Here is a 20444-nt window from a genome sequence, read left to right on the forward strand (position 1 = left end):
GCCTGTCTTCATTCTTTGATATTCAAATCATTCTCTTTTGAAGGAATGTCCCCTTCCTTGTAGCCGAGCTCCCCTTCTCAGGGCAAAGGGGTCTCAGGCTGCCATTCCCTTACTTGCTTTGTGTGGGTGACTTGAGTCGGTCTCTGAGATCATGTTTATTAATTCCGTGAAGTCCTGGGTCTGTGGCAAGGTTTGCAGACTCACTCCACGGCCGATCTGTACATTGCTCTGCTGCATTTGATGCAGGCGGGAAAACTGATTGACATAGGGTTATTACAGTTGTAGGGAGACACATCTGAGTGGAGGCTAATTTGTAATTTGTCAGCTCATGGGGGCAGTGCTTCTCTGACTTCAAAGTGCACATGAATCAGGGGAGGAACTTGCTAAAATCCAGGGAGGCTCTGATTCAGCAGGAACAGGGTGAGACCCAAGAGCTTGCATTTTTAACTAGTGTTGAAGTGATGCCAATTTTGCCAATCTTACTGGCATGCAAGCCACACTTGGAGCTGCAAGGTGGAGGGTCCCTTTCCATATTGGGCCCTTCCTCAGTCTTCATCCTCTGGGCTCTTGGGCAACAAATCCTTAGCTGATGGAGTGAGGATGGCCTGCTCTGCCCTGGGCTGCGGGGCTACGGTGGCAGAAGTCCAGTTTCTTCCTCCTGCTTCCCACATTCATCTTGAGTAGAAGCAGCTCTTTGGTCTCAGACCTGGGCTATCACTTCCCTTGAGAGATGTAGCGTGAGACATCTATTTTTAACAATAAAATAGTGAAGTTTTCCTTAAAATATATTTTAAAATAAATAAAATAAATGTATTTCCTTAAAATATTTCCTTAAAATATAAGATAAGAGATACTCTGAGGTATTCATGGGGTAAGGTCACTGTCACTTTCTGGCATTTTTAGAAGCTTCCTGGGTGAGAGAAGAACCTGGAGGTGTAGCTGTCTGGCTTAGGGCTCAGCCTTGAGTGTGGACCATTAGGCTGACAACATGGGGCTCTTGGGGTTACTCATTTGGTGGCGGCCATGTCACTTCAGACCATGACCCTCCCCGTAGAACACGTTTCTGTGTAGGTAACATCTGCCTAGCGCCTTATGATGATCACTCTGTGGGAAAATACTTAGTTCTCCTCTGGCCCAGGATCTTCCCACTCCCAGTTAAGCTGAATGAGGTGAGAATCATTAGCAGCAGTGGTTCTGAGGGCTACCCACCACCTTTACCCCCTGAGAGACTACAACCCAAATTTATTCCTAAGAAGGCCAAGCCAGAGCCCTGGGAAAATAAGGGGTGGTCTTTCCCAGTCTAGGCAGCCAGGTTCCTTTGTCCTTTGAGGAGCAGTCCCTGCCCAGGCAGCATTCAGGTTATAAGCAGATACAACTGACAGGAAGGAGTCTGGAAGGGAAAAGTTGTGATTCTCTTAACAACAGCATCGTGTAGTGATTCAGTCTATGGAGCCATCACCAAGGCCACACTCATTGACTGAATCTGTAACGCTACGAGTGGTGAACACCTCCACTCTCTGAGCCCCGGCTTTCCACTTTGGCTCACTTCTAGGGAGACAAGAAGAGACTTCAATTGCTGGTTTAATCCTCAACATTGTGGGATATCCCTCCACTACATTATAAATACTTCACAGAATAGCTCCTTTACTCTCTCTTACTAAGAACATAGGTTATGTGACTCCTGCTGCCTCATGCTCTCTAATTAACTGTACAGTAAGCAAGATACACAGAGAGCCTCTTGCTTTTTGGTCTCCCACGCATTTGTGTGGGCACCACGTTGGCCTTGAGTGCCCCATTCAGGACTGCTTGTTCTTCTTCTTTTTTTTTCCCCAAAGACTCCATTTATTTATTTGAGAGAGAGAGAAAGAGAGCATGGCAGAGGGAGAGGGAGAAACGGACTCCCCGCTGAGCAGGGAGCCCGATGCGGGGCTTGATGCCAGGACCCTGGGATCGTGACCTGACCTACCCAGTTGCCCCAGGACTGCTTGTTTTAAGGAATGTCTCTAGGACCTCCTGACCACACGTGCTGTAGCAATGGGTGGAGATCAGGTTCAGTTACAGTGCCTCCCCCTATACTCTATTTCTGTTCCACCCAACTCCCCTTTTGTATAAACAATTTTTTATTGAAGCTAAAGCACAAACTAGAAATGCACATGAAAACGTTGAAATGTTGCACTTCATGATTGCTATATCTTTTCCACATGGACTTTGCAACTTCGGGCCCAAATAAGAAACAGAATGGCTGTATCTTTACAGATGGCCCATGTAACCCGCCATAGCTGGAGATGAGCAATGTTGGCGGAAGTTAGTATAAATCAGGCTTCTTTCAGAGAAGATGACTGTGTGAGATAAACTTCCCTTGTCTGGGGTAATTTGCTGCTTCTCATAAACTTCTCATGATCTGTGTGCCCCGGTGAAAGCTCAGCGATGGGAGGTGGCATGAGAGGGCTTCAGGCTGGTCCTGAGAGCCAGAGAGCTAAACGCCATAGTCTAACCCTGCATGAGACCCCTAGGGCTTTGCCCTTCTCCTTGCTCATCTCTCTCTCTTTATTTGGCAACTTTATTTATTTCTGTGATTATTTGGGAGTAGGCTTTTATATTTCTTGAGCATTATTATTAGGTGTGCTTGGTGTAAGAAAAATGTGCCCAATAAATGTCAGCATGGCCTTAAACATATTTACAGCTAAGTCTGTATGAAAATGAGGTTCAGTTTGAATAATGTGTGTGTGTGTGTGTGTGTGTGTGTGTGTGTGTGTTTTACGAAATGATGTTATGAGCCACCCTACTACACCTTAGTATGTGGTTGCTTTTTGCTCATTGATTCTCTTTTTCCTGCAACTGGAAGGAATTTTCTGTTCGTCATGCAAAGATAAGTAAGACAGGGCTCCTGTCTTCAAGCAGCTGACAGTCCGAGGCGGGTGGTGAGACAGGACTCAAGAACAGAGCTCTGAGTGACAGCATGACAGGTGTGCTCCTGTCTGTGGACACCAGGCAGGGGCTTGCAGATGGAAAGGGAGTGGGGATTGAGAGACAAGGGAAAGAAGACAGAGGCCGACCTGGGGTGACTGAGAGAGAGGAGCATTGCTGGCGGTCTCTCCATTTTTCTTTTTTCTCCCGCATGCTGTCCAATTAGACACCCAGTGCTGCTGTCCAGAGTTTGGCCACCTCTCTTGTCTATTATCTTCTCTCCGTATTCTCTTTACCCTTCCCAGTTTTCTCCCTAAAACAGAAAGAAAAAGAAACATCTCTGATGGTACAATCCTCCTTCCCCCCCTTTGCCTCTCCATTGGCTTATTATCACCCCTCCACCATCTGGATGGACCCGTCGCTCTCTAACTCATTTCCTAACCCTCACACCCACCCTGCCAGCCCCCACACACTTTCAGAATGCGAGGTCTCTGCACGCACTGACACCTTTGGTTTGCCGGCCCTTCTGCCACCGGCCTCGTTCTCTGTCCTCACGCTCACCAAGTTTGTTTCTGCCTCAGAGCTGTTCCACGGAGTGTTCTCAGCCCTGCAGACTCTCCCTTTAGATGAGCTTGTCATTTGGATCTCAGGGCCAAGACCTTCCCCCACCGCCTCATCTAGAAAAGTCTCCATATCTCTTGCTTTCACTTTTTTGTAAGATTCAGGGCCACCGACAGGGTGTGTAGTGCCTTCGCTGTAATTAGAGAGAGGAGCCCCCTGTTTCTGGGGCAGAACCCACCCTTACCCTCAGCTGGATGGCTGTGCAGGGGACATACTGTAGACTTCTTGGTGATGGCCTGGAGAGTTCTGTCCCCGCTGGAATTGTCTCACTTGCCTACTTATTCTTTACTTTCCCGGTTTGTTGTATGACCCCAAAAATCTATATTTTTCGAAGCTGTATCTCCAATAGTTTCTTTGTGGTTTCAACCCCAGGGCTTAGAGTACTAGTCCATAAATACTGGCTGAATGAATTAAGGATTCTGTGATGCCTTGATCAATCTTGTCTCTGTTCTGGCTCAGGCCTCCCCATATACATCTTTCTAGAGTATTTATCACATTGTGTTGTCATTCTCTTCCTAGTCCGTATCTCTCCCACCAGACAGTGAGCTTCTCAAGGTCAAAGAATGTGCCTTGTCAATCCTGCATTTTTCAGCATGGCATCTGGTACATTGTGAGCTCTCAGTAAGCATGTGTTTGAGTTAATGGCTGAGTTTCTGGATCTCACTGAAAGGAAGAGAAGTGGTTCCATTCAAATAAGGAAGTCTGACAGAAAAGTGGCTTTCTAGTGGGAAAATGAATTCAATTTTGTGTTTGAGGTGTCAGCTGAGTATTCAGATGAAAATGTCCAGAGGCGACTGAGAGTGTGAAAGTTGGGAGGCAGCCGCGGCCCAAGGGACGCTGCAGCCATGGATGAGATATTCATTAATGAGGGAAAGGTTATGGATGCAGGTCACAGATCAGAAGCCTGTAGCCAAGTCTGGCCTGAAGACTTTTTTTTTCCTCATGGTGTTTTAAAATTTTTCAAATTTGTTGCCTATTTTCAAAAATGAGGGGCTCCTCAAACAAATTCTGGGTTTCTGGCTCCCCGGAGCCATCAGATCTAGTCACATGAGGCTAAGGAGTAGCTCCCCGGCAAGGGCTTCAGGGGTCCTCCCATCTCCGCTTCCTGTTACCTGCCTGACCTAGAGGCTTTCAGTTCTGACGGAATGAGAAGCAAGTAGACTAAAAGCAGCAGATTTCTTCCAGTTAGGACCAGGAGTAGATCTGGGCAGGCTGAGAAGGTTGGGCTAAAATGGAATATGGAGTAAGCACAGTGTCAAAAAGTCAAGTGAGCAGAGAGGATGGACATGCGGACATGGGGAAGAAATGGTTGAGATGGAAGAAAATGAATGTTAATAAAATATGATTTTAGCAATTGGAGAATCACTAATAGTACATGGCAAAGTGGTTAAAAGTGTGAATTTCGACATCAGATAAGACTTTGTCCAAAGCTTGGCTCAGCAAGTTTTGGGGATAATGAGGTCACTTTCAAATTATTTTACTCTTTACAGTTCTCAATAAAGATAACTTCAGTATGGCAAGTTGAAATTCTACCTTCATCACTTTTCCCCCCACTGAAGCAATTGCTTTTATAAATGATTTTGGTTAACAAAAATTTTCTTAAAACCACGGCTTTTAGGTCTATAATACAGTAAAACCTAATAAATGGTTAACTGTTAGTGAATTTTTTTCCAGATGTCACTCAGAGATGCTAATGTCTCAGGTGCCTTTGAAATGATTTATGTTTTTTTTAATAGAATGACACATACTCTGTTTTATTCAGAAAAACAGAGTGGTAGAAGATTTATATGTTCATGTTCATGTATATACATATGTATATGTTCATATGGCTAGCCCAGAAACTAAATGGAGGTATTTATTTATTTATTTTTGAATTTTCAAAATTTGAATATAGTTGACACAAAATGTTACATTAGTTTCAGGGGTACAGTATAGGGATTCAACACGTTTCTACATCATGCCACAATCACCACAAGTATAGCTCCCATCTGACACCATACAACACTATTACCACACCACCGACGCTATTCCTCATGCTGTGCTTTTTATCCCCGTGACTTCTTTATTTCATAACTGGAAGCTTGCATCTCCCACTCCCCTTCACCCAAAATGGGGGCTTTTAAACATCCTGCTCATCAGTTGGTTTAGAAGTCCAATCTTGGGACATCTGGGTGGCTCAGTCAGTTAAGTCTGTGCCTTCGGCTCAGGTCGTGATCCCAGGGTCCCAGGATCAAGTCCCACATTGGGTTCCTTGGTCAACGGGGTGCCTCCTTCTCCCTCTGCCTACTGCTCCCCCTGCTTGTGCTCTCTCTTTCTGACAAATAAATAAATAAAATCTTAAAAAAAAAAAAAAGTCCAGTCTTTTCTCATCAAGGGAGGTAGCAGAACTCATTTATTGCTTGTGGTGCTAAGTTTCCTGTAAGGGGAAAGCTTTCTCTGTTGGACTCATATGATTGATTTGACTCTAAGCTCAATGATTCCTTTTAGAGATAATATGTTCTTAAACCAACCCTGGCTGTATGAACAACTGATCACCTGTTTGTAAGCCATCTTCTTCTTTCCTAGGGGCTCCTCATTCTGGAGGCAGGGAGAAAATCCTTTTTTTTTTTTGGTAAACATTTTAGAGAGAAATATGGTAATTTATTGTTTTCTTGGAAATTTTCTTTTTGTAGTTATGTCTTCTTTTAAAAAGTTATTGCTCATTTTTTTTTTTTTTTTTTTTTTTTGCTATGTGTTAAAAGTTCAGAAGTAACACAGGTAAAAGCAATGGATTACTAGGGTGGTAACTAGTAAAAGTTTATTGTGTACACAAAAAAGACAGTTTGCCAACTGAAACCAAAACACGGAATAAGGCCATTTAGGAAGCAGCTTGTAGAGAGAGAAAGGGGTGCCTATTTATTCTTCGCTGTGATTGGTTATAATATTAGAATTTTCTTAAGTGATAGGGAACTGGTCAGTGGTTACTTCCTATCAACTTTGGGAAACAGTTCAGGTCTTGCCTATGGTTTCCAGAGGCATAAGCAAGAGATGATGTAGGTCAAGTCAGTTGTGCAAAATGAGTTGGATTAAGCTTTGTTTATATGACTAAACTAGTTTTGTCTGCTTAGGGAATTTTCAGGGCTGGTCTCCATTTGTTTTTAATTTTAGCACATGCATTTAAACAAGATGGAAGGATGGATGGATGGAGCTAATTGTGGAATTTATAAAACATTAGTTCATGCAACACCAGATGCCACCAGGAGACTCTCACTGGGGAAGAAATAAGAGCCTGATTCAACTTCTCCAGGCTTTCTTTACGATCAGGCTGGGTTTGCCTTATTTAGTGTTGTTAGATAGAGGACAAGTCGCAGTTCCCAGACAGAGGAGAGGTCAGCTCGGCTGTCTGGCTACTCCCGTCGCAGGCTCCTTTAGGACCAGAACTGCAAGGGAGGCTGGAGCTCGCGGTCTGCGTTCTGCAGGGCTTGTCTGGGACATGCGGAGGCCCTGGAGGAACGTCTATCCATCTCCTGAGCCAAACCCTCCCAGAGTTGCAAAGGACCTGATAAGAGTAGAAACCAGTTTGCTGGGTACAGTCAAACCAGCTCCCCATCCCCAGCCACCCTGAGGGTGGGAAACACTAGTATTGCTTTGTTTAATTCACCCAAATTTCCATGGACATTTCCTAATATGGAAGTGGAATTTGGACCTCAGTCTTTTTGCTTTTCTGAGAGCGGCCTCAGATAAAAGAATACACTACAAGTTTGGCCACGGTCTTCATTTCACTAGAGAGCAGTGCTGTGGCCTCCGATGCTTCATGACAGGAACTGTCCCTGCAGGAATGTTCCCTCACATAATACACACTGAGTTCCTGCTCTGTGCTGGCAAACTGCCTGAGGACAAGATGTGTCTCTGGGTGTCCATCACATGGGTGGGTACAACACAGAGCGGAAGGAAAGTGGGAGGTGGGGGAGACAGGTGGTTCAGGTAGAGGGAGCAGCCTGTCCGCGCTAGCTCCAGAAACCAGAGAAAGCTTGAGATGTTCGGCAAAGGGCAAATGGTTCGATGAGATTAGAGCGCAGCACCTACGGTGAAGGATAAGGCTTAGGTAAGGCATGTGCTGTAAGCTCATAGTGGCCCTGATTTCATGATCCTTCCTGTTGTTTCCACGTGCGTGGATACTTGCTGAAATGCTCCACGCGTCCTTCAGAAAAGATGTCACGCTGTCCGTTTGTACCTTCACCCCAAAGCAAGTCATAAACAGGCGCAAGATTCTTGTGTGATTTGAAGCAGTCTCTATTTTCTACCCCCCCCCGCCCCCCACCCCGAGTCTCATGAGCAGTTTTTGGTGGCAAGAGGTCTGATAATTTTTGCATCACCATCATAAAGCTACATTTTAGCTGAGATTGTTGGTCCTACTTCGCCTGGTTAATAATAACTGGACAGGGTTGAATAATTGAATTAAGTTCAATTATAAAATAGTTATTAAACAACAGTGGGTATTAGATGGGGAAGCTTTACAAAATGTCCCAGCTTACGCCCATCTGAGTTCTAAGGCATACAGACCTTTACATGGGACTTGGATGAGCATATGTGAACAAAGTTTCCCTGGTATCCGGTTGCATGTTCACGGTTCAAGTGAACTCACTGAGACCTTATCACTTGCGTAGAAAGGAACGCTTTCAGAAAGTTCTGGATTATGTTTTTGAACATATTTATACTGGCTTCAGTATGGTGTGAGAGGACAGAAGTCAGAAGTATTTTAGTCAGAGTCGATTCCTATAACGTAATGTCCTAGGAATTTATTTTGTGGTCATTTTCCATTGGATCCATAAAGTCAAGGCCATGATTATAACCGGGAAGGCAGTAGTAAATTTCCTCGCTACCTTTATTTCCTCTTAAATAGGAAAACACATGAATTATCTTCTTGCCTATTGGATCTACCTGGAAGATATATGGTGCCAACAAATTTGAATTGGAGAAATCAGAGCTGGCTTGTCATTATTTACAAGTAACTGGACAATCACCGCCAGTTGCTCATATCTCATGAGGCAGCATTAAAAGTCCCGTGGGGTAGATATTGCAGAATGAACTTAACCCTGCTTTAGACGGGACTTAAATATCATTCTCCATGGTCTGCTCTTGTTTGGGCTAAATCACAAATTCATGTTATCAGGCAAGCATTAAAAAAAGAAGAAGCTGGTTGCCAAGAAAAATAAAAAAGAATTTTAGGTATGGTAGCACCAGTGAGGATCGGGAAATGTGGGTGGATTCAGGAGATTTGGGAGACTGAGCAGGTGGCAGGGCACAGCGGATGGTCCCTGGGGGAGGCAAGGGGGAGGGGTCAGGTGATGGCTGGGAATCTGTTGGGGACCACTACTTGGACATGACAGCCAGTTATAATTATAGTATAAGGCTTTCCACAACGTAAACAAAGCAAAAGGTGGTATGGCATTTACTGTGATTTAGAACCATAGAATGTTATTCTTGTCTTCATGATTTCTGCTTTATTTTTATTAAAACAAATTTAGAAGTAAGGGAACATTTGTACCAGAATTAGAAAATTTTAAAGAGCTTTTGTCAGGAGATTGGTATTTTATTTTTTCTGATTTATTTATTTATTAACATTTTAATAAGGAATTTCGAATATACATAAATTAGAATAAGAGTGAAACCCATGTGTATCCTTCACCCAGATTTGACAATTTTCAATTTGTGTCCTATCTTACTTTATGCAAATCCCCCACCAACTATCCTTCTTTACCAACTGCATTTTTTTTTTTTTGCTGTATTGAGATACAAGTTTAAGGTATATGACATGACGATTTGATACACATACATATTTCAAAATGATTACTACAGTGAGGTTAGTTAACACAACCATCAGCCACATAATTACCTTTTGTGTGTGTGTGGTGAGAACATTTGAAATCAACTCTCTTAGCGACTTACAAGTATTAATGCAATATTGTTAACTATAGTCATCAGGCAGTACATCAGATCCTCAGGACTTATCCATTTCAAACTGAGTTTGTACCTTTTGATAAACATCTCCTCATTCCACTCCCCCCACACTCATCTATCAGTCTCTGGCAACCACCATTCTACTCTCTGTTTCTCTAAGTTTGGCTTTTTTAGTTTCCACCTATAAGTGATAGCACAGTCTTTCCATGTCTCATTTATTTCACTTGGCATATTGCCCTCAATTCCATCCAAGCTGTCACAAATGGCAGGATTTCCTTCTTATTATAGCTGAATAATAATCCGTGTGTGTGTGTGTGTGTGTGTGTGTGTGTGTCCCATTGTCTTTATCCATTCATCTATCACTGGATACTTAGATTGTTTCCATATCTTGGCTATTGTGAATTATGCTGCAATGAGCATAGGGCTGCAGGTACCTCTTAGAGATGGTGATTTCGTGTCCTTCAGACATACACCCAAACATTTTGGGGGGATCTCCATACTGTTTTTCATAGTGCCTATACCTATTGACACTTCTACCAACAGTGTACAAGTGTTCCCTTTTCCCCATACCCTCGCCAACACTTGTACTCTTTTTTCTGCCTTTGTAAAAGTAGCCATCCTAACATGAATGTGACAATATCTCACTGTAGTTTTGATTTGCATTTCCCTGATGATTAGTGGGATTGAGCATCCTTTCATGTACCTTTTGGCCATCTGTATATCTTCTTTGGAAAAATGTTTATTCATGTCCTCTGACCATTTTCATTAGATTATTTGTGTTTTGCTATTGAGTTGTGTGAGTTCCTTATATATTTTGAATATTAATCCCTTATCAGATATATGGTTTGTAAATATTGTCTTCCAATCTTTAGGTGGCCTTTTCATTTTGTTGCTTGTTTCTTTTGCTGTATGAAAACTCTTGAGTTTGATGTAGTCCCACTTGTTTATGTTTGCTTTTGTTGCTTGTGCTTTTGGTGTCGTATCCAAACAAATGGTTCTCAGACCAATGTCAAGAAATTTTTCCCTATGTTTTCTTCTAAGAGTTTTATGGTCTTAGGTCCACATTTAAGCCTTTAATCTATTTAGAGTTAATTTTTGTGGGTGGTGTAAAGTAGAAGTCCATTTCATACTTTTGCATGTGACTATCCAGTTTTCCCAATTCTGTTAAAGAAACCATCTTTTCCTGACTAAGTACTCTTGGCTCCCATGTCACGTTTTAGTTGGCCATATATGCGTGGGTTTATTTCTGGGCTCTCAAATCTATTTCATCAGTTTCTATGTCTATTCTTATGCTAGTACTCTTCTGATTACTATAGCTTTATTGAAATCAGGAGGTATGACACCTCCAGCTATGTTCTTTCACAGGGTTGCTTTTGATATTAGGGGTCTTTTGTGGCTCCATACAAATTTTAGGATTTTTTTTTCTGTTTCTATGAAAGATGCCATTAGAATTTTGATAGGGATTACATTGGATCTATACATGGCTTTGAATAGTGTGGACATTTTAACAATATTAATTGTTCTGATCCAAGAACATAGAATATGTTTCCATGTATTTGTGTCCTCTGTTTCTTTCATCAATGTCTCATAATTTTCTTTTTTTTTTTTTAAAGATTTTATTTATTTATTTGACAGAGAGAGATCACAAGTAGACGGAGAGGCAGGCAGAGAGAGAGAGAGAGGGAAGCAGGCACCCTGCTGAGCAGAGAGCCCGATGCGGGACTCGATCCCAGGACCCTGAGATCATGACCTGAGTCGAAGGCAGCGGCTTAATCCACTGAGCCACCCAGGCGCCCAATGTCTCATAATTTTCAATGTGCAGATCTTTCACCCCTGGATAAATTTATTCCTAAGTGTTTATTGGTTTTGATGCTATTGTAAATGGGATTCTTCCTTTCTTTTTCAAATAGTTTATTGTTAGTGTATAGAAATGCAACTAATTTTTGCATATTGATTTTGTATCCTGCAACTTCACTAAATTTATTAATTCTAACTGTTTTTGGTTGACTCTTAAGGACTTTCTGTATATAAGATCATATCATCTGCAACAGATAGTTTGCTTTTTCCTTTCCAATTTGGATAACTTTTATTTCTTTTTCTTATCTAATTTCTTTGTCTAGGACTTCTAGTATTATGTTGCATAGAAATGGCGGGGCAGTGAGCTACCTTGTCTTATTCCTGATCTTAGAAGAAAAACTTTCTGCTTTTCCTTTTTGAGTATAATGTTAGGTATGGACTTATCATATAGGGCTTTTATCATGTTGAGGTATAGTCCATCTATAGTTTGTTGAGAGGTTTTTTTCATGAAAAGATGCTGAATTTTGTCTAATGCTTTTCTACATCTGTTGAGATGATCAAATGATTTTATTACTGTGGTGTAACACATTGACTGATTTGCATATGTTGAACCATTTTTGTATCCCAGTAATAAATCTCACTTAATCACCATGTATGACTCTTTTAGTGTATTATTGAGTATCTATACTTATCAGAGATAATTGCCTGCAATTATCTTTTTTTGTAGTATATTTATCTGACCTTGGTATCAGGGTGATGTTGGCCTTTTAAAATGAGTTTGGAGGTGTTCCCCCTCCTCTTCAGTTTTTTTTTTGGAGAGTTTGAAGAGATTTGTATAGACTCTTCTTTAAGCATTTGGTAGAATTCCCCAGTGAAGCCATCTGGTTCTGGACTTTAGTTTGTTGGGATGTTTTTGATTATTGATTCAATCTTTTTTTTTATTGGCTTTTTAGATTTTCTATTTTTTCATAATTCAGTCTTAGTTGGTTTTATGTTTCTAGGAATATCCATAACTGTTCATAGTAGTTTCTTAGGATCCTTAGTATTTTTGTGGTATCAGTTGTAATGTCACCTCTCTTTTCTGATTTTATTTATTTGAGTCTTCTTTCTTTTTGTTCCTTAATCTAGCAAAAGTTTTGTCGATTTTGTTTATCTTTTCAAAAAATTAGCTCTTAGTTTTGTTGACTTTTCCATAGTATTTCTGCTCTGATCTTTGTTATTTCTTTCCTTCTACTGCCTTTCATCTGAGTTTCTACTTCTTTTTAAAGTTCCTTGAAGTGTAAAGTTAGGTTGTTTATTTGAGATATTTCTTTTTTCTTCTTAATGTGGGTGTTTATTGCTATAAAATTCCTTAGAACTACTTTTGCTGGGACACCTGGGTGGCTCAGTAGATTAAACAGCTGCCTTCAGCTCAGGTCATGATCCCAGGGTCCTGGGATCAAGTCCCACATCGGGCTCCTTGCTCAGTGGGGAGTCTGCCCCCACTCTCTGCCTGCTTCTCCCTCTGCCTATCTCTCTCTCTCTCTCCCTCTTTTTCCCCCTATCTGAAAAATAAAATCTTCAAAGAAAAAAACACGACTACTTTTGCTATATCCCATAAGTTTTATTATATTGCATTTCCATTTTTATTTGTTTCAAGATATTTTTTATTTCCTTTTGGTTTCCTCTTTAGCTCATTAGTTTTGCAAGCATGTATTGTTTAATTTTCACTACTCATGAATTTTCAAGTTTTCCTCCTGTTTTGAATTTCTAGTTTCATTACCATTGTGGCCAGAAAAGATACTTGGTGCGATTTTAATCTTATTAAATTTGCAAGGTTTGTTTTGTGACCTAACATATAATCTAGCCTTGAGAATGTTCTGTATGCATTTGAGAAGACTGTGTATTCTGCTCTGTTGGGTGGGATTTCTGATATATCTTTTAGGTCATTTGGTCTAAGGCATAGTTCTAGTTCAGTGTTTCCTTACTGATTTCCTGACTGGGTAAACTATCTGTTGTTGAAAGTAGAATACTAAAGTCCCCTACTATTATTATATTCTTCTATTTTTTTCCTTCAGGTCTGTTAGTAGTTGCATAATAATAGGTTCTCCGATGTTGGATATCTCTCTCTCTCTCTCTCTCTCACTAGAGATAGATATACAGAATATAGACATATAGATTTACAAGTGTTATAGTTTGATGCATATCCCCCTTACCAGGTTGAATTGGCCCCTTTATCAGCATATAACCTTCTTTGTCTCTTGTTACTGTTTTTGACTTAAATTTTATTTTATCTGACATAAGTATAGCTACCCCTGCTCTCTTTTGGTTTCCGTTTGCATGGAGTATCTTTTTCCATTTCTTTAGATGTGTATGTCCTTAAAGCTGGTGTGAATCTCTAGTAGGGAGCAGCATATAGCAGCTTTTTTTTTTTTTAATTCATTCACACCCTCTATGATTTTTTATTGGAGAACTTAATCCATTTATATTTAAAGTAATTATTAATCGGTGAGGACTTTTTAATGCCATCTTACTGTTTTTTGGCTCTTCCCTTATTCCTTTCTTCCTCTTTTGCTATGTTCCTTTGTGAACTGATTTTCTGTAGTGGTATGCTCTGACTCCCTTCTCTTTATCTTTTGTAGGTTTTTGTTTTGTGGTTACATGAAGCTTATGTAAAATATCTTATTGCTTATTTTAGGCTGATAACAACTGAATTTTGATCATATACAAAAACTCTACCCTCTTACTTACATCTCCATGTTTTATGTTTTTGATGTCATAATACACCTCTCTGTATGTGTGTACTATTAACCAATTATTGCAGTTATAGTTATTTTTAGTACTTCTGTCCTTAAACTTTTCTAATTGAGTTAAGTGATTTATAAAGCGTCATATTAGAGTAGCAGAATGTCCTGAAATTGACTGTGTATTTAGCTTTACTGGTGTGTTTTATACCAGTGTGCAGGTCTTTAAACTCCATAAATTAATACTTAAGTTTGTATTGTTCAGCTTCTGAGTCCTTTCTGAGTGGTTGCTATACAGTATGTGAAACCCTTAAAGCTTCAGTGTGCATCACGAGGATCTCAAAGACACACAGCCCCGACTTTGATCCTCCAACTACAAAATGATCTTTTTCTTTTGGCCTTGAGCTCATCATTTTACAACAGTGGACCAGCCTCTATGAGCCCCAAAGAATTCTGTGGCATTCAGAACTTGTAAACAGAAAGGGGGAGAGGAGGGAAGGTCACAGGATCAGGATGAGAGTTGATGAGAGCTTTCCAGTGTTTTTGTTATGGCTGAGAGAGACACACATGTTTCCATGACAACTGAAGTGTGTGGGTGGAAGAAGGGATGGCTGGCACACTCTGGCTGTGGTTGGTTTCCCTTTCTTGCTCTTTCTGGTGTGTTGGTGGCCTTCTCTGAGCAGATATAATTAAGTGTTGTTGTTTTCAATTTTGTTTGGGAGTTAGGCTAAAATAGAAATTGTACATGGTTGCTCATGGGATGTTAAAGCAGAAATTAACACGTCCAGAATTATCTTCTTGTTCATGGATGAAGATAATGAAGCTCAGAGAGCTGGTTCTGCTCAGTGTGGGGTCTCACATCTAGTAAGTGGCAGAACTCAGAGAAAAGCCCAGGTCTTCATGCCTTTCTCCTTCACCCGAGCAATTCGATACACATGTTACCAGAAAGAACTAGAATCATTTCTTATGAGGATTTAGTGATGCACACACAAATCAACATTCCAAAGCCTGTTCTGACTTTCTCTTGATGAGTTTTAAATATAGTATAATGGACGTATGAAATAAATCTTCAGATTCCAAACTTGACAATGTCCTTCAGCTCCATTCTCTTTTTGGATCACAAGGACATATTTCTATTTTATTGCAAATTGAACATAAGCAGCTTTACTACACAGCCAGCAGTTTAGCAAGATCATTTTAAGTTGCAGCCCTCTCCGGTTTTATCTTGAGTGAACTTGAGGTTTGTGTGTGTATAATCATTTTTAGTGGTACATTTCACCTGTCTTCGAATGGACTGTGGCCAGTTCCCTGGTGGTCTCACGCTGCGGATTTACACCCTCTGTAAATTTACACCCTCTGTTTTCATTTCTAGGACCAGATCTTTATGGAAAATGTCGGTGCAGTGAAGCAGCTCTGCAAACTAACCCACAACCTTGAAGAAAGGATAGAGGAGTTAGAAATATGGAACAGAAAGCTGGCCCGGCTGAAGCGGCTCAGTAGTTGCAAGTCCTCAGCCAGCGAAGCAAGCTCCATCAGGTACATCCCCAAGTACCACGGGCACAGGAGTTGGAAGGAAGGAGAGAATGGGGCCTCTCCGTAACTAGTCCAGTGAAATGGTCTTTCTGATCCAGCAGCAACCATCACTCTCTGATGCTGCCATCCCTCCTCTTTCTTTTTAAGATTTTTTTCATTATTTGACAGAGGGATAGAGAGCACAAGTAGGCAGAGCAGCGGGCAGAGGGAGAGAGAGAAGCAGGCTCCCCGCTGAGCAGGCAGCCCCATGCGGGACTCTCTCCCCCTCAGGACTCTGGGATCATGACCTGAGCTGAAGGCAGCAGCTTAACTGACTGAGCCACCCAGGCACCCCCTCACCCCCTTTTAAAAATGTTTTGGGAAAAAAAAAATGTTTTGGAACACAATTGCCTTATGTGGTAATTTTCTTATTTTTTCTGTTGCTGCTTTAAAAAGAAAAACAAAACATGAAGTAGCTATTTAAGAGCAAAGTGTTATATGAAATGTTACATTTTAGCAAAGGGACGACTTCTCCTTTAAGGAGGAGAAGGGGCCTTTTCTAAATTTAGAAAATCATGTTTAGTTCTCAGGGAAAAAACTTCTAGTTTTTTTTTTCTTTTTCCTCATTACTTAAGGAGGTAAATGCACATTCCCTGGGGTCTAATAATGAGAAAAAAGGAATATAAGGTTTAATGCATTCATTTATGCTTACTAAGGTTCTTTTTCACAAAAGAAATTCTCTATTGCCTTGACTTTTCCTTTTTAAAATTAGCACTGTATTACCAAAAAAAAAAAAAAAAAAGAAAAAAAAAAGAAAGTCATACTGCTGTGTTAGTGGCAGCCTGGGCTTTTGTCTTGTAACCCCCAGAGAGGCATTTGAATAGTAATTAACATTCTCTCTCTCTCTTTTTTTAAAGCAAATTTAGCAGAGCTCTTAGTGCGTCTTCTCCAAGAAGGGCCATTCCCAAAAAAACCAACAAGGTAAATAGACTTAAATTTGTAATGAATAATGATGATGTTTTTTCTATACCCCCCTAAAGTCTTTAGAGAAATTGATCAAAAATGCTTTTCTTCATTTATTTGCTGATAGACACCCTACTTTGCATCCTTATGCACTTTAGGTTTTTTGGTTTTTTTTTTTAGATTTTATTTATTTGAGAGAAAGAGAGACAGAGCATGAGCAGTGCATAGAGAGGGGTTGGGCAGGGCTCAATCCCAGGACCCTGAGATCATGACCTGAGCTGAAGGCAGACACCCTTGTACTACCCCTTTAATAGATACTGTTTTTTCAAAAAGATGTTTAGAGAAAGGAGTGCAGAACATGCTCATTTCAGAAATACTATTCTGCCAGCTTTTGTTTATACTGTCCGCCCCACCCCCCCAAGTGAAATTCATCAGCCTCCACGTGCACTTGGCCCTTGGCTGCAAGTTCTGTGTGAATGCCTTAACTTGACCTAATTCCTTATCTATGGCTTCAGAAGTCCCTGAGAGGCTTCCGTTACTTCCCCAAATCCCTCTTTTCCCTTTAATATTTAGTACTGTTCGTGCAAATGGGTAAAATAGGTGTTCACTTTCTTGTAAGAGTAAAGTATTATGGTTTTATTAATGAATAAAGAGAACTTTTCTCAAACAGGTTAACATTGACAGTAAGTGTACAGTAAAAGTTGGAGGTTAATCATGTAATAATTTGAAGTATGCCCTCTCCAGAGCAGAGAAGTGTGAGTGGGGGAGAAGCTGCAGTATTCCCGTCCTAGCTGCAGTTCACAGAGAGCTGGGAGACTCCGCTTGCTCCCTCTAACCCACCCGTGCTACACAGCTGGCCCTTCCCAGGAGCAGAGTCATGACCTTCATCTATATCCTGTTAAGAGCTGACCTGGTGTGTGGGCCATTGGCCCCTTTTATCTCTACTCATGTTATACCACACTGACCTATTCTAAAAGGATTCAGGAAGAGTTTAATATTCTACTAAAAACTGCTAAAATGTTCTGTTGCTGACAAGCTACTTGGTATACCAAAAAACACAAACACATGGATAAATATGTATGTAGAAGTGTCCTTGGCCAAGTTACTTAATTGCATTGAGAAATAAAGATAATAATAATATCTACCTTGCAAACATTAGTTATGGGATTAGATAAGGGGAAGCCCTTAGCCATAGTGCCCAGCACAGAGCAGTTTGCTCGATAAACACAGACTATTAAAAATATTGTGTAAGAAAGGTGCCCTGTGCACTAACAGTTTGCAGTGGGATGGAGGGAGAGGTACCTACATCCCTGGAGGCCCCGATCGATGACGTTGTGTCACATGCAACCTCTAGCTCTCACTTTGCACCCAGGGAATCTCTTTATTTTGCAGTTATCTCAGAATATTAACTAGAATGTGTCATTTATGAGAACAGGCCCTATGTGTGTCTTCCTCATTCTGCATCCCCAAGGACTGGTATATAGTAGGTACTCAAGAAATACAGAGGGGTGCCTGGGTGGCTCAGTGGGTTTCTGCAATCGGCTCAGGTGGTGATCTCAGGGTCCTGGGATCGAGTTCCGAATCGGGCTCTCTGCTCGGCGGGGAGCCTGCTTCTCCTCTCTCCCTCAGCCTGCCTCTCTGCCTGTTTGTGATCTCTGTCTGTCAAATAAATAAATGAAATCTTAAAAAAAAAAAAAAAGAAAGAAAGAAATACGGAAAGCCCAGTCTGATAATCTCCCTGAAGTTTAAAAACATTAAGTAGTTCAGTGTCTTGGATATGTTGTAGTGGGGGAGGGGGTTGGGTTGTAGACCAGTAGAGGATTTATGTAGGTATTAAAGGACTCATTCAACTCAGAGACCTCTTGCAGTCCCTGTCATAAGCTTGTGGGAGGCAAAGGTGAGTAACACATGACCCCTTCTAAGGCATTTCTAGGTAGCCAGGGAAGATCAGAGGAAAATACAAAGAACAGTTTTATATGGATGTGGGGAATATTGCAAAGGCTCGGAGTGCTGCGGGAGCATATGGGGATGGGGCCTTCCAAGAGGAGAAAGCTCTGGCTGGGTAGAGGAGAGGTTCCAGAGGGAATGGTATAAGCCAAGGTCTAGGGGCTGGCACTGGCTTCATTGAAGGATTAGGTGAGAGCTGGTTACAGAGGAGAGTGGAAGACAAGCCTGAAAATATAGGGAGGGCTCAGATATCCTGGACCACCTATTAAGGAGTTCACTTGGTATGCCGTGAAAACCTTCCGAATGATAACAATAATATCTAAGTTGTAGAGTGTTCTCTTGCTTTATGGACAGAAAATTTGAGGCAGCCTAGCCCAGTGGTTAGGAGCACAGATTCTGGAGCTAAATGTCTTTTGGTTTAAATTCTGGCTCTGTGACTTACTAGCAGTGTGATCTTGCATGAGGAACTGAACCTTCATTTTTTCCCCTTCTCCATAAATTGGGGCACCTGGCTCATAGGTTTGTTGTTGTTGTTGTTTTTAAGATTTTGTTTATTTATTTGACAGAGAGATCACAAGTAGGCATAGAGGCTGGCAGAGAGAGAGAGGGGGAAGCAGGCTCCCTGCTGAGCTGAGATCCTGATACAGGGCTCGATCCTAGGACCCTGAGATCATGACCTGAGCCGAAGGCAGAGGCTTTAATCCACCGAGCCACCCAGGCACTCTGCTCATAGTGTTGTTAAGAATTATCATGAGGGCTAAATAAATTTTTATACATAAAGCACTCAGAAGAGAATATGGCACATAATAAGTGCTGTATAAGCCTTCACTCCTTTCCTCTTTCTTTCTTTCTTTCTTTCTTTCTTTCTTTCTTTCTTTCTTTCTTTCTTTCTTTAGTAGGTTCCATGTCCAGCGTGAAGCCCAATGCAGGGTTTGAACTCATGACTTTGAGACTGAGACCTGAGCTGAGATCAAGAGTCAGGTGCTTAACTGACTGAGCCACCTAAGCACCCCAAGCATTCACTCTTATTAGCATTTTCAAACCCACTATTTGAGTGGTTCTCATACTTTGGCATGTTATCAGAGGGTTCCAGGGAGCTGGAGAAAGTAGAAGGAATGGGGATGTTTTGCTTCCCCTGTGGTGTCTTTGCAGGAGGTCTTGGCTAATTCCCATAGGTTCACTTTCCCTTCCATGACACCAACCCCTAGGTATCCTCTGTTCCTCAGAGCCTCTGTGATCCTTAGGTCATTGAAACATTGTGTGTGGGTGGAGTGTGCTACTACTCTTGGGTTGGGTGGGTATGTTAATGAGCAAAGTGCTGGGAACTGGCTGGGAACAACTGGTGGGCCTTACCAGATGATAAGAAATCTGGCTGGGCCTTGCCTCAACTTCCACACAGCTGCCAATGGTAATACTTGTTCTGGAGGAGGATTGAGGTCTCCTGTGTAGCTCTCATCCAATCTAATGTTCCTCTTCCTTTCTTTTCGTTCTCTACCTCCAAGATATAGATGGGTGATCCCCGCTGTGTGTTGGTGGTTGGGATGAGGTAGGAAGACCTTCAGGCTTTTGCATGGAATTTTCTAGGGCACTTTGGTTTTTAATAAATTCCAAAGTAATTCTCATGCAGACCTGAATTGGAGAACCATTTCACGATTGGTTGGACCCACCCAATAACTGAAATGTTGGGCAGGTATTATCATTCCTATTTTATTGATGATGGAAATGAGGATCAAGAACATTTAGATGACTTGTTCAGCACCTGGCTCCAAGCCTAACTCCAGGTCTTAGGTCATTTCCCTAAACTAGGTCAAAGGGTATGAAGCAAACGCATGGAGATTTAAAACAACCCAGCAGCTGTGGGGAGGAGGTTAGAGGGGCAGCTCTTATCCTGAGACTAATGCTATTTAATTACAATTGATTCAACAATTTCATTGAGTCCCTTCTCTGCCCAGCACATTATCAGACCCTCCTCTGCACAGTTCCAGTGAGATACAAGAATGGTATAAACTATTCCCTTCTTGCTCTTCAGAATGG

General features: G+C 41.4%; 1 protein-coding gene across 3 annotated transcripts in view; it reads left to right on the top strand.

Moving 5' to 3' along the window:
• MYRFL (myelin regulatory factor like) overlaps window positions 1-20444 on the top strand; it is a 118639-nt gene that overhangs the window by 79958 nt on the left and 18237 nt on the right. For all 3 annotated transcript variants that reach the window (XM_047742192.1, XM_047742194.1, XM_047742193.1), the window contains 2 exons: window positions 15361-15524; window positions 16418-16481. In XM_047742192.1, coding sequence (XP_047598148.1) covers window positions 15361-15524; window positions 16418-16481 — 228 coding nt within the window. The remainder of the gene's footprint in view (window positions 1-15360; window positions 15525-16417; window positions 16482-20444) is intronic.

Source organism: Lutra lutra, chromosome 8 (assembly GCF_902655055.1).
Source record: "Lutra lutra chromosome 8, mLutLut1.2, whole genome shotgun sequence".
Lineage (NCBI taxonomy): Eukaryota > Metazoa > Chordata > Mammalia > Carnivora > Mustelidae > Lutra > Lutra lutra.